Here is a 15,378-nt window from a genome sequence, read left to right as displayed (position 1 = left end):
ATGGTATCAGGAGTACTGAATGATTTTATACTCTCCCCACCTCCATGCATAACAGTATATTGGATGAAGCCAAGCTAGAGAAAACTGTCTTTTAGTTCTTCTTAAGATGAGAGAACAAAATCCTTACACTATGATACAAACTCTTAAAGCAGAGATTCAAATCAGGTGCTTGAAACCTGAATTCTCTCCAAAAGCATACTGATCTTTTATAATGAACTACTACATACATTACGGTGCATGAAATAAAGAGTCAACTCCGATATCTAACTCAAAGAGAATGCTCATATAAGCATATCTAGGTCAACGTGCCAGTGTCCCAAAGCCTCTCCTTTTGCTTTCTGAAAATCACTATTCCCTCCCTCCCTTGCATATGTAGCCTCTATCTTGAAATTTATGGCAACCACATTCTTGCTTTTCTCGTTGTTTCACCAATATCCCAAAGTACTCTGATATAGTTTTGTCTCTTTAGCTAACAATATAAATGGACTTGCACAGTTACACATTAGTATTTTTTAGTGGCTAGCTTCTTTTCTTCATTCTTACTGTTGGGTTTTAAAATATTCATAATTATTAATTTTTATCTAGAACGTACTCACGGTATTTGGATCAGAGACATTACCATTATTCACTTAAAAAGCAAATAATGATCATGTGGCTCCCAACACTCCACTTTTACCCCTGGGACAACACAAGGAAAGCCAAGTCAAATGTCTTATGCATACAAACTTCAAAGTCTTTATCAGAGATGAGAAACAGAGAAAAAATTGAATTTTTCTGCTTATACACAGAAGCCAGAAAAAGCTGCCTTTTCCTCCCCTCCCAAAAGAAGAGAGAAAAACTTCACTCTTTGGACACAAGAATCTCTGATTGAAACTTGACTGTTTATCCTCTGTGTCTTTTTATCCTCACTTTTGTCTTTTTCATCCTTTTGTCTCTTTGTGCTTTCTTTGAGATGTTGTATTCTGATCTACCTCCAGTTTACTAATTCTCTCTTCACTATGTCTAATCTCTTAATCTGTCCACTGAGTTCTTAATTTTGATTCTGGCAATTTTCATTTTTTATTCCCAGTTCTCTGACAAAATTCTAAATTTTGTCTTATTTCATTAAGCACAGTAAATATAGTTATTTAAAATTCTCTAGGGACTTCCCTGGTGGTCCAGTGGTTAAGAATCTGCCTTCCAATGCAGGAGATGTGGGTTCCATCCCTGGTCAGGAACTAAGATCCCACAGGCCACGGGGCAACTAAGCCCATGCGCCAAAACTACTGAGCCCATGCACTCTAGAGCCCACACGCCACAGCTAGAGAGAAGCCCACGTGCCACAATGAAGATCCCACAAGGTGCAACTAAGATCCGATGCAGCCAAATAAATAAATAAATATTTTTTAAAAAATATTTTAAAATTCTTTAATATCTGAAGTCTCCCGTTGGTCATTTTCTATTGTTTTATGTTTCTGTTTGTTTTCATACATGTGATATAATCTTCTGATGTGCTTGGGTTTTTTGTTTGTTTTACTTTTAATTTTTAAATAATTATAGATTCTTGGAACGTTGCAATATTACAGAAAGATCGTGTGTACCCTTCATTCGGTTTCCCTCAATGGTTACATTTTGTGTAACTATATATAATATCAATCCAGAAAACTGCTAGTTTACCACATGTGTAGACTTGTGTAGCCACCACCCCAATCAAGATACAGAACTATTCCATCACCACGAAGATCTCCCTCATGCTATCCCTTATAGTTATGATCACAGCCACTCCTATACCACCCACAATCCTTAACCCATGGAAACCACTAATCTGTTCTCCATCTCTTTAACTTTGTCCTTATGAAAATGTTATAGATATATAACATTATATATATATGCTCTATATAATGTTATATACATTATATATATATATATATATATATATATATATATATGAGAGGGAGAATTATACAGTATGTGACCTTTAGAAATTGGCTTTGTTATTTTTTATTGTGCGTTAATGTATTTGCAAAATTGTTTGTAAAATTGGTTTGAGATGATACAGTATTTTTTTTCCTTTTTCAAAGATTGCTTCTTATGCCAAGTACCTGGTGTTCTAGTACTCTGAAATTAACATGGTTAAATTTTAGGGATTGACATCTTAACAAAGTGAGGTGCACTCCCTGTGAGGTCCCATCTAACTGCTTCACACTGCTAGGATGCAACCTTTTAGGATTTTTAACCCAAAGTTTAAGGAGTGGAGCAGATTCACTATAATCCCTTCCCTTGGTGGGCTCAGAACCCCAGTCTCCACTCTCCTTAGCTTCTTGGACTCTCAACTATTTCCTCTGGAATCATCTAACATCCCCAAGTAAAAGGAAACTCCAAGCTCCTGAGTTGCCTCACGGACTCTCTCCCCTTTTCTGGATTGTAGCCCAGTAATTTTTCTCTATCTTGTTAAATTTACTTGTCTTCAAGCAAGTGATTTTTATACATTTTGTCCAGATTTTTTTTTTGTTCCTCCTTTTACTTTATTATTTATTTATTTATTTATTTATTTAGCATCTTTACTGGAGTATAACTGCTTTACAATGGTGTGTTAGTTTCTGCTGTATAACAAAGTGAATCAGATATACGTGTACATATATCCCAATATCTCCTCCCTCTTGCGCCTCCCTCCCACCCTACCTATCCCACCCCTCTAGGTGAACACAAAGTACTGAGCTGATCTCCCTGTGCTATGCAGCTGCTTCCCACTAGCTATTTTACATTTGGTAGTGTATATATGTCCATGTCACTCTCTCTTTGTCCCAGCTTCCCCTTCCCCTTCCCCATGTTCTCCAGTCCATTCTCTATATCTGTGTCTTTATTCCTATCCTGCCCCTAGGTTCTTCAGAACAATTTTTTTTTAGATTCCATATATATGTGTTAGCATATGGTATTTGTTCTTTCTTTCTGACTTACTTTACTCTGTATGACACACTCTGGGTCCATCCAGCTCACTACAAATAACTCAATTTCATTTTGCTTTATGGCTGAGTAATATTCCATTGTATATATGTGCCACATCTTCTCTATCCATTCATTGGTCAATGGACATTTAGGTTGCTTCCATGACCTGGCTATTGTAAATAGAGCTTCAATGAACATTGTGGTACATGACTCTTTTTGAATTATGGTTTTCTCAGGGTATATGCCCAGTACTGGGATTGCTGGGTCATATGGTAGTTCTATTTTTAGTTTTTTAAGGAATCTCCACACTGTTCTCCATAGTGGCTGCATCATTTTACATTCCCACCAACAGTGCAAGAGGATACCCTTTTCTCCACACCCTCTCCAGCATTTATTGTTTGTAGATTTTTTGATGATGGTCATTCCGACTAGTATGAGGTGATACCTCATTGTAGCTTTGATTTGCATTTCTCTAATGATTAGTGATGTTGAGCATTCTTTCATGTGTTTCTTGGCAATCTGTGTATCTTCTTTGGAGAAATGTCTGTTTAGATCTTCTGTCCATTTTTGGATTGGGTTGCTTGATTTTTTGATATTGAGATGCATGAGCTGTTTTTATATTTTGGAGATTAATCCTTTGTCAGGTGCTTCATTTGCAAATATTTTCTCCCATTCTGAGGGTTGTCTTTTCGTCTTGCTTATGCTTTCCTTTGATGTGCAAAGTTGTCCTTGGATCACTGGACCCTGGCAGTGGCAGGCTGCACAGGCTCCCGGGAGGGGAGGTGTGGATAGTGACCTGTTCTTGCACACTGGCTTCTTAGTGGCTGCAGCAGCCTTAGCATCTCATGCCCGTCTCTGGTGTCCGTGCTGATAGCCCCGGCTCACGCCAGTCTCTGGAGCTCATCTAGGAGGTGCTCTGAATCCCCTCTCCTTGCGCACCCCGAAACAGTGGTCTCTTGCCTCTTAGGCAGGGCCAGACTTTTTCCCGGACTCCCTTCTGGCTAGCTGTGGTGCACTAGCCCCTTCAGGCTGTTTTAATGCAGCCAACCACAGTCCTCTCCCTGGGGTCTGACCTCTGAAGCCCGAGCCTCAGCTCCCAGTCCCCATCAACCCCGGAGGGTGAGCAGACAAGCCACTCGGGCTGGTGGGTGCTGGTCGCCACTGATCCTCTGTGCGGGAATCTCTCCCCTTTGCCCTCTGCACCCCTGTTGCTGCGCTCTCCTCCGTGGCTCTGAAGCTTCCCCCCCAACCCACCCCCCGTCTCCACCAGTGAAGGGTCTTCCTAGTGTGTGGAAACTTTTCCTCCTTCACAGCTCCCTCCCAGAAGTGCAGGTCCCATCCCTATTGTTTTGTCTCTGTTTTTTCTTTTCCCTACCCAGGCATGTGGGGAGTTTCTTGCCTTTTGGGAAGTCTGTGGTCTTCTGCCAGAGTTCAGTAGGTGTTCTGTAGGAGTTGTTCCACGTGTAGATATTTCTGATGTATCTGTGGGGAGGAAGGTTATCTCCACATCTTACTCCTCTGCCATCTTGAAGGTCCTCAGTCCAGATTTTTTAATTATCCTCAGCAATGGGTGGGTCTAAATCACTTTGTCTGCTGTTACCAGAAACAAATGTTTCCTATAGTTATGTTTTCTTTAATCCATACAAATTAAAAATTTTTAATTTACATTTCAAAGATTTTGAATTTTTAAATAAAAATTGGGATATCTGACTTTTATTGATGTCTGAATTCACTCAAGACAAACATCTGGTAAAGCAGTTAGGGGAAACTGACCCCTTAGGAACAGCACTTGCTCTCAATTTGGCTACAGTCTTCCCTCCTCCCTAGTGTCTGTATCTGTCCACTTTATTTATTTAAATAACTTGCTATCCTGGCCGCTATAGCATTTTTATTTAAAGAAGACTTTAAAATTTAATATGACTTTCTTTGTTGTTCCTAGAATTTTGTTAGTAAATGAGATCTTCATTACTATAAAAGTTGGTCATTTTTATTCTTTTCTTCCATCATTTAGAAGGGTCAGCTTGGACATAAAGTAAATCATATTCCTTGTAGTATTCCCATGAAGTCACTGAGCCTCTATCCAGCCAATGTCTTTCTTACCACCCTACAACCTAGCCTCTCCTATTAACTCTAAATCCACTAAGGATATTTATTTATAATCAGTCCTTTTTATTATTGCCGAAGAGAGAAAACTGGTAAGTATCCTCAGTCATCATTACAAGAGACTTTTTGTTAAAAGTCCCTGCATTACCTTTTTTGCCACACCGCGAGGCTTGTGAGATCTTAGTTCCCTGACCAGGAATGGAAACTGGGCCCTAGGCATTGAAAGCGTGGAGTCCTAACCACTGGACCACCAGGGAATTCCAAAGTCTCTGCACTACCTTTGGTTCACATGGTAAATTTACTTTTCAGAGTCTATTTTTCCAGTTGGTGTAATAATGATTGTGCCCCTCATACCTCATGGAGTATAAGTAAACAGGAAAATATGAACCATATTAAAAATTATGTAAGATCAAAATCATTACTTAGACTTTAGTATCATTTTTTTTATTGGTGTCAATCATTTTGTAAACATATAGTGAAGAACCATTGTTGGCCATGTATTTTTGCTGTTTCATGCCCATGTGTATCTTCAAAGTTATAGAAAGAATATATTGGTTCTCAAAGAGCTTAAATTTTATCTGGGAAGACAGACATATAGAAAGAAGTAAAAAATATACATGAAATACTTCTGTAGATGTAAAATGACAGTATAAAAGGAAGTGTATTATGCCACTAGAATGCCAATTAGAAGAGCAATAAGAATTTGGGGGTTATGAACAAGAAAGCCTCTTGAAAAAGGTTCTTGGGTGAGATTTTGAGGGAATTTTAGACATGGACTTATAGGAGAGAGAGGTGAAATTATTCTAGCAAATGGTATTTTTCGCAAAGCTTTTCCTTCCAGGAGCTTATTAAGTTCACATTTATTCTTTTTCTGCAGAATTTTGAAGGAGATTTTGTAGCGTGTTGGCATAGAATTGATTTTATTTTAATGCTCAAGAATATGTAGACAGTCAGGGCTTCCCTGGTGGCACAGGGGTTGAGAGTCCGCCTGCCGATGCAGGGGACACGGGTTCGTGCCCCGGTCCAGGAAGATCCCACATGCCGCGGAGCAGCTACGCCCATGAGCCATGGCTGCTGAGCCTGTGCATCCAGAGCCTGTGCTCCACAATGGGAGAGGCCACAACAGTGAGAGGCCCGCGTACCGCAAAAAAAAAAAAAAAAAAAAAAAAAAGAATATGTAGACAGTCAGGTGTACTATATTCAGAAATAGGAAATGAGAGAGAATAATGTGAATAGATAATCATCTCCAGTCTCAGTTCAGTCTTGGCATTTTCCTTCACTCTATTCAGTAGAAATATTTTACTTCTGTAGGAGATAATAAGACATTTAATATATGGATTCTGACCTTAAGGAGCTTACAATTGCTATTAGAGGTTTAGGCACCTAAGTAAGAAGTTAAACGATATGCAGTAGTTACCTAGACATACTAGAAAGGTCACAAGGTAGTGGCTGATAAATATAAAAAACATCAGTGCTGACAAGTCCTAGTATAGGTCATAGGAGGTAGAAGCTTTGGGAGCTGGCTTGGAGGAAAAGGGCTTCATAAAGGAGATGTAACTTAGAATCATTTCAGCAGGAAACCATAGAGGTCCTCTAACCCAACTAGATGAATCCCTTCTGCCACATCACTAATCAATGGTGCTTTTTTTTTTATCCTCTCCAGTAACAACAGAATTCACTTTCATGAGACATCCTGCTTCAAGTCCTTAAAGAGAATGTTCTTCCTTATGCTCAGCCTCAAATTAGCCTCCTTATGAAGTCTGATAGTGTTATCCAGAGCTTCCCAGCCCCTGTGTCCATCATCCTCAGGTGCCCCAGTATACTACAGATGTGCTGGTTTATCTCTTCCCTTGGGCCTCCTAGCTGTCTTGCAGGGCCTGAAGTACCCATAGCAACAGGATGATGGCCATGAGAAACCTCCTGTGTTTATCCCAGTGCAATACATGTGATCACTTCTTATTTATGCTCTGCTGTGGAAATGATTGTGAAGCATTGCTCAGTATAGTGTAGTGGTGAAGACAGACACAAGTTGGAATCTTGGCTCTACCAGTTACTTATTACTTCTAATACCTTTGGAAAAAGACTTTTTCAATACTCAATTTCTACATCGTAAAATGGATATAATAATACTGGCTCCCTTATAGAGTTGGTCTAAGAATTAAAGATAACACATTAGGATGAATAAATACTATTATTGTCATTGGTTCTGCTTTTCCCCTTTTTAACCACAATATAGAATTCCTCTTCTATTCATAAACTTCAAATAATTTAAAGTTAGTTTTTGTTTCCTCTGAATCTCCTCCTCTGGCTAAATATCCCAAGTTCCTTTAGCATCTCCTTGTCCAACGTGAGTTTAAGTTTCTTCAACTTCTTAATTGCTCTCTTCTGGACACTGCATGGTGTCTTTGGGCTCCCTTTTAAATATATAGTACTAAGAACAGAATGCACCCCAGCAAATGTGGCTTGATGAGCTAATCCTTGAAGGGTGGAGGGAATAGGGGAATGAGGAAAGGCTATTCTCACTGGAAAACAGTGTAATTAATGAGCGAAGGAGAAAAAGCCATAATAGATATGTCATGTTTAGCAACAGATGGGCTTAAATGGCTAAAAGAGAGTCATAGTGAGAAAAGATTTAAAAGTGGTATATTATGAAGTCCCTGGAACTATGAGACTATGAATTCTATCAGTATAAAGGAAAACCAACAAAATCATCATTATAGGAGATTGATCTATTACTTGAAAGCAAGCAACCACGGAATTTATGTGAGCTACTCACAAGCAGGAAAATGTTATATTATAACCCTTCTCTTGCTCCTCTTTGATAAAAACAACCAGTAACCCTAGAATCACCCCAAAGGAGATGCTGAAAACTTGGAGACAATTCACAAACCGCACATTCTGTTTGGCTGTTGGCTGTCGCAGCGTTGGCTGTGGTTAGAAAGAGGTTGGTGACCCAAAGAAGTTACTTTGTCCTGTCCTGGGAATCACATCTCAGTAGCTTCAACCTCCAGATTTCCTTTATTCCTAACCCTTTCTTTTCTTGCCTTCTGGTCCTTTTTCCATTCATTCAATTTGCATAATGCTTAGGACCTTTGGGGGTTCATGCCACCTCTACCGAGTACTAGCTGTATGACTTTGGGCAAATTACTCAGCTTCTTTGTTATTCAGTTTCCTCTTTTGTAAAAACCCATCTTTACAAAAGTGGATTTTTACAGGACTTTAAAAATTAACTGTGACCATTAAATGAGTTAATGTATCCACCGTGATTAGAAGAGAGCCTGGCAATAGTAAGTGCTATGTATGTTAATTATTGTTATTTTGGGTCATTATTATTCAGACACTCTGCTAGGCACAGGGGATGCAGAGGAGAACAGGACAATCCCTTACCCTCAATGTTCACATTTCTCCTGATTTTGTGATCAAGGCAATGACTTTGGAAGCAGATTCTTGGATACAATTTATTAGCGATCATTAATTGTCTTTGTAACCCTGGATGAGGCACTTAATTCCTCTGAGCCTCTTTCCTCATCTGTAAAATGAGGATTAATAAAATCTACTTGGAGGATTTGTTCTGACTTTTAAATAAAACGAAATATGCATATTGCTTGGCACATAGTTGTAACTAAATATACACTCCTTTCCTCATAATCCTGTGGCCACAGCTGAGGCTAGGGGACCTAACCCTGAGCTTAAGAGCCAGCGATTTCTTCTAACGTGCCAGGCCGGAGCACGGAGGTATAGCGGGAACTCGTCTTCAGGAAGGGCAATAGCGAGAAGGTAGGACAGAAGAGAGACAGGAGGGAGGCAGGGAGGCCGAACCGCACTACATCTCCCGGGATGCTCAGCAAGAGGGAGAGCCGAGCCCCGCCCCGGCCCGCCCCGCCGGCACAGCAGGCGCTGTCCACCCCACGGAGCCCGGCGGCGCGCAGAGGCTACAAGTGATGCGGCTTGTGAGCGGGGTACTTTCCCGAGGAGCCGCGCAGGGAGAAGCGCGCGGTGCTCGAGCCTCGCTGGGTGGCCAAGGCAGGAGGTGAGTGGTGGAGAGACGGACGGGGAGGAGGCGCTGGGGCGAGGGAGAGACACCGAGAGCCTGGCCGAGCTGGGGAGCGCGTCCCCAGTCCCTGCCCAAGGTGTCTGCCTTGCCTTAGGGTATTTGGCGAACGCAGCCCAACACCGGGTACCTCGGCGGACGCGGAGTTCACCCGGAATGGATTGACTGATTCCGCGAAGGACACCGCTGCCCGGAGCTCGCGGCGCGCCCTTCCCGCACAGCGCGCGCAGGACGGATCCCGAGGTCGCCTCCCCCAGACCAGCCTCGCCTGTGTCAGTTAGTTCCAATGCAAATATTAATGTCCTTAATTGCTGGCAGACGGACGAGGGAGAGTGCTGACCCCTCGTTTAGCGGTGCAGTTTTATTAACCGCGCTCTTAAACCAGAGATAAGAGGGAGTAGACTGAAGGAAAGAGCCTTTAGCTGGTCCCCTGGGATTATCCATTCTCCCCTGAGAATGGAAGCCCCGGATAACGGAGCTGCAAAGGAAATCGACTGTGCAGCTTGTTCCGATGGAACAAGCAGAGTCTCTCTTTTAAGAGAAAAAGAAGCAGGAGAAGGGAATTAAGTGGAGATTTCTCTCCCTCTTTGTTATAAATTGGAAGTCCCACAAGGGACTCTGCCGATTTTTATCTAAAGTAATCCAATTTGATGGGTTATTTGTGCCAAGGGTTAATCACAGCGCCTAATGTTTGAGGGAACTGCGAGATGATTTCTCATTTCAGTAATTGGTCAAACGCGTTATCATCGCTTCCTTCACTGAGGGATACTGCAGTGGGGGTCTGTCCACCTACTAAAGGAAAGCTCTGGTTCAGTTGTGTTTTTCCTGCACCTGATTTTTTTTGTTTGCTTTTGTTTTGGGTTTGTTTTTTTTCTGTTTTAGCCGCAGAGAAACGTCGATAATAGGAGAGAAGTGTGTGTGTGTGTGTGTGTGTGTGTGTGTGTGTGTGTGTTTTAAACTCTAATGTAGAACAGAAAACATGTAAATTTCCTCTCCCATATTTTAAATGAGTTGCCAGGTGGACTTTAGGTTAGCCTATCTGCGTTTCTGTGTGGGTTACCAGCTGCTGGGATGTGGATTTTGAAGCATAATAAGCCTCCAAGACATGAGTTAAATCAGTTATTAACCTGAACTTGGAAGCAAAATAAAAGGGGCCCTTGCTTGAAACCTCTGTACTTGGTGATAGTGGAAAGTATATTTTTATTCCTCAGAAAGATGTCAGAGGCAGAGAAAGATGGGCACGTGGTTTTCTGCTCAACACAAAGTCTGTCCCATAAATGTGCCTTGATGTGGTGGGGCTGAGGGCATGTCACGGATACAAAGTTCCAGAGGTAACTTTGGAAATAGCTTTCCACCTAGTTGCCTCAACAAAACTGTGACTCTGTGGGTTGATGATTTGTCTTTTATTCAGTTTACTTCTAGATTGGATTTGTGAAAACTTCTAGACAGTTGATTTCCTGTACACATTTGTTAGCAAACCGTGCCGAGGGAGAGGAACTCATACCCAGGAGCGGGAGTAGCAGACCTATACCCGGAGCAGGCAGCTCTGTGTGTGTGTGTGTGTGTGTGTGTGTGTGTGTGTAGGAGTGGGCTAGCCCATTGTATTTTGCAGAGATCACACAATGAGGTGTGTTGTCTACATACTTTTGGGTCCAGAACATGCTACCACCATGTAGCAGTAAGCTGAGAATGGAAGCACAGTGAACAGGGCTGTGTGACTAGGGTCTCTGGATATACAAAGTGTAAGGTTAGGAGGGGTGGCTGATGAAGCTAGCCATCTTTCACCCATTTCAGAGCTACCCAGTCAAAATGCTGAGCCCCAGCTCTAACAGAGCCCAGCTGATAGTGACATACTGATTGGTTCACCCATGGTGATGCTCTAACACTAATCTGTATTAGAATCTGTTCTGAACTACAGAGAGTCTAAACACTTATAATTTAACTGAATTGTTGAGAAGTCTGTGCTTCCCTAGGTTCTTCAGAAAATCAGCAGCTCTGCTAAAAAAGGTCCCTGCTTTTCTCGTTTGTATCTCTATGCAGGAAACCTGCCTTCTCATTTGAGGGATCCTGTCACCGAAATGTGTGAGTCCTTGGATAAATTTGGCTTGGTGACGGCAATGCTTTCTTCAGAGACACTACCACTTCCTCCATGTTCCTTTTCTACCCTGACCTAAATTTCTCAGTGTTAATCCCTGTGATAAGTCAGAGGATTTGCCCTTCTCACACTTTCCCACCACTAGGTAGCCTCTCCTTTCTCTTACCTCTTTTAGGAGGAATTGGGGCTGAAGTGTCAAGACCTGTGGCTACAAAGGAGATGAGGGCCTCAGGAGCAATACTGCTGGTGGTACGGCCTTAGCTCCTGTTGGGTTCTTATCTAACTGTGTTGCTACTGGCAGACTCTCTGGAAGCTGCTGGGGGATGTCTGACTAGCTCCAATGGAGCTCCACTATCTTGCTAAGAAGAGCAGCCAGGCAGCCCTGTGTGATGCTGTGGACTGGAGTTCAGGAGGGCTTCCCAGGGACCAGGCAGATGCAGCAGCCACTAAAGCTGCTCTCTGCTGCCAGAGACACTGTACGTCGACATCAAGAGCACCAGAGATGGAAGGGTCTAAACTTAGCCCTTCTCCAGCATCCCCTTCCCCCTCACTGCAAGACAGTGCTATTCAGCCAGACTTCTTGCCACCAGGGCTTCTCAACTCAGGGAACAACCAAATAACAGCAGAACAGAAAGTCTGCAACTGCTGTAGCCAGGAATTAGAAACCTCTTTTACCTATGTGGATGAGAATGTCAACCTGGAGCGAAGGAACCGGCGCTCCCCTTCAGCAAAAGGGAGTAAGCACCTGGGAGACCTTGGCTGGGGAAATCCAAATGAATGGTCCCCCGAGGCTGCCATATCGCTGATATCCGAAGATGAAGATGATACAAGCTCGGAAGCCACCTCTTCAGGGAAGTCAGTAGACTATGGTTTCGTAAGCGCCATCTTGTTCTTGGTCACTGGCATCTTGCTGGTGATCATCTCTTACGTTGTCCCACGGGATGTGACTGTGGATCCCAACACTGTGCCGGCCCGGGAGATGGAACGTCTGGAGAAGGAGAGCGCGAGGCTGGGGGCTCACCTGGACCGCTGTGTGATTGCCGGCCTCTGCCTTCTCACGCTTGGGGGGGTCGTTCTTTCCTGTTTGCTAATGATGTCCATGTGGAAGGGGGAGCTGTATCGGCGTGACAGGTTTGCCTCTTCCAAAGAGTCTGCGAAACTCTACGGTTCCTTCAACTTTAGGATGAAAACTAGCACTAATGAAAACACCCTGGAGCTGTCCTTGGTAGAGGAAGATGCTCTTGCTGTACAGAGTTAATTCTGGTTGGGAACTTCTTGAGAGTCTGCCTTGGCATTTTATATGAACTGAACAAAGCAAAGCAAAACAAAACACAACACATTTCTTAAAATTAACAGTGCTTTGCCTGGAGAGGAAAGTCTGTTTCCCAAACGAACAGCCAGTGAGTGTTTTTGTTCTCTATGTACTTTTATTTAGAAGAAAAGCCATGTAAGATGCATTAAGAAACCACAACCAGCTTCACCAGTCCTCAAGAGCCAAGAGTAATTAATCTGTAATGGCCATCAGCTTCTACTTCTATAGCAAAATATTTCTAACAATCCAGTGTGCAAACGATTTCTTTTACATGATATGGGATATTATTCTTTGGACTCTAGGAAGTGTAGGATCAATTAGCAACCTATTTTGTGAAAAAGAATGTAAGTGCTAATCACATAATAAGGCTTACATTTAATTCTCAAAGGTGCTTATCCATTTTCTTGCTAAATTTATTCTTCCTATAATTTGGCTAAACACTAAAATATGGGGTTTTGACTTTGAATATTTTGAAGCTTGAGGATACTGATTATTAAAAAATGCAAAAACACATATGTTATATTCAAAACTATTCCAGTACACAGAAGTGGTAACTAAGTCATTAGAATAAACTTTCTAGTAAAATAAAATTATATAAATCAAACAATCTGAATTTAACCCAGAATGGTAGTGTCAGATATTAGGCAGTGTCACACGCCCATTTTCTAGATGAAGTAAAATTAATTGCTGATATAAATTTCATTTTCTGTTTGTGATTTAGCTATAATACTAGTTATGCACGCTCTTGAAGTCCTTCCTGGTTCTCACAACAGAGAGGCAAGCATAAGTTTTGTTTTGTTTTTTTTTAAGCATAAGATGTTTTTATCCTATATCCAGATATATAAACATCTAGGCAGGTTGAGTCATGATTGGCTCAGGCACACTCCCAGGTGACATTTTGTTGTTGTTTGGAGAAGACCTCCAATACAAGTGCAGCTAGACTCTTGGGGACCGTGCCTAGAAACTGGTGTCACTTATTCAGGCCAAGCAACAAGTCATTGCCCCAGGATGGCAGCAGTCCTTAAGCTCACAGCCAAAAAAATTAAAATGAGAAGAGAGAGAGACAGACTAAACACACTGATTCAGTGGGAACTGCACTCCTCACCAGAATTCACCTCCCCCTAACAATGGTCTAGGCATCATTCTGAGCACCTAATATCCAGGCCCTGAGTACTTGTGAGATCTTGCCTCATGAATTCAAACTTGCTTTATTAGAAGCACCATGAGCAAAACAGTAAATACTTGGTAAAACACACACCTAGCATCCATGCTAACTCAGTGTCTTGGTACGGTTATGGTTCAAGAAGGGGATGGGGAATGCAGCCTCAGAAATATCTTGCATTTTAGAATTCTTCTCTGAGGTGTTTCCAACTTCCCACTTCAAAAGTTGTTTTAGTTTCCATTACTGTGTTACCAGGATCAGTGGGGCCATTCTTAAAGAGGACTGGAGCTGGGAATTGGGGTGGGAGGGCAGGGAAGGGGAGGTGAGAAAGTGATTTCTTTGTAGATTCTAAAGCCTAATTCTAATGTCTGAAGTTTTTGTTGTTATTGAAGACTGTGGAATATGTGGGTGACTTTGGCTGGCAGAGTGTGTGAGTCAGGATATTTATGTAGATGAGCTCTTGTGGGTGTCAGATTGATTTGATGAGTTAGGTACACTATGTGTTAGTAAGGGTTAAAGCGAAATGCAAAAAGAGAAGATCAGAGGATAATAAAAATAGTGAGGACAGGTGTGTGAAAGAATTATTAGGTTAAAATGGTAAATTATATGGACATCAGAGGAAGCTGGATGTAGCTGGATTACCTTATCCTATGTAACAGACTATTATTGATTTGGAAATAATTGGTATAATATAGACATGATTTCTGTTTTCTACTGCTTTTTGAAGAAACTTTTGTTTTACCGTGACTCTCGTGTGTTGAGGCCGGCTTAACAGCAGTATAAATTTCATATTCTGAAGGTTTATATATAAATTTTCAGATTCTAGCCTGCTTGAGGATCTACTTTGCGTGACGTTGAGGCAATAAGGGAATGATCTCCCTGGCTTCGTGAGTAGGTCTGAGCTGTGTTTTTTTTTTAAATATACTTTTAAAAAATACATGTTTATTCGGAGATGCTAAATGGCATCAGCTGAGTTTTGTTTTTATTTATTGATGAAACAGGATTAATTAGTCAAATTGCAGACTTAAACAATTAATGAGCAGCCTGATTTTCAGCTTCTGAAGAAAGACAAATTTGAGAATCAGGTGTTAGGACATTTTTTCAGTTCTGTAAAACTGATGATAAAGGAGAAAAAGTCAAAGCTCTTCATTTGGAAGCATTTAATGAATCTTGTAGTGCTACCAAACTACATTGAGTTCTGATGTGATCTAAAGGATATATATTCCTACATATATATTCATATAAATATATGTATATATCCCAATTAGGAAAAAGTATTCAGGGAAAAAAAGACTTAAATCAGAATATATTTCTTCCTTTTCTTCCTTAAAATTTTAAAATTGAAATATAATAAGTATATGCTTACTTATTTCAACATTATTTAAATCTGCTCGTACATAGGGCAGATATATAGGGCATATCTCTTTACCTTCTCCTTTTATGTGGGCAGACCATTACTCCAAAAGGAACCAATTCAGAACATCATCTGGGTGTCTCCTCTAGTGCTGTGTTGACATGATTTAGACAACTGCCTTAATCAGTTATGATTTCCCCAGGTATTCAGCTGTGCAGCTCTAGTTCATCCTGTCAGTGCCTAAATTCAAGACAGAGATTAACTGAATTTAAAGTGATGGTAACACAGGCAACAAAAACCCCTGAACTTTAGACACTGTTGTTTCCAATCTGATAAAGAGGGTTTGGGACTCTAAATATACTTATTCAGAAGTACT

At 41.3% G+C, this 15,378-nt stretch overlaps 1 protein-coding gene across 1 annotated transcript; it reads left to right on the top strand.

Annotated features, from left to right (window-relative positions):
• The first annotated feature begins 11,222 nt into the window (after positions 1–11,222).
• TMEM74 (transmembrane protein 74) lies at positions 11,223–12,662 on the top strand. Its single transcript, XM_060116480.1, has one exon. The coding sequence runs from the start codon at positions 11,515–11,517 to the stop codon at positions 12,430–12,432; it is 918 nt and encodes a 305-aa protein (XP_059972463.1). The 5' UTR covers positions 11,223–11,514; the 3' UTR covers positions 12,433–12,662.
• The last annotated feature ends 2,716 nt before the right edge of the window (positions 12,663–15,378 follow it).

The sequence above is a fragment of the Mesoplodon densirostris genome, chromosome 13 (genome assembly GCF_025265405.1).
Source record: "Mesoplodon densirostris isolate mMesDen1 chromosome 13, mMesDen1 primary haplotype, whole genome shotgun sequence".
Lineage (NCBI taxonomy): Eukaryota > Metazoa > Chordata > Mammalia > Artiodactyla > Ziphiidae > Mesoplodon > Mesoplodon densirostris.
Note: the sequence above shows the minus strand (reverse complement) of the source record. Positions and strands in the feature narration are given on the sequence as shown.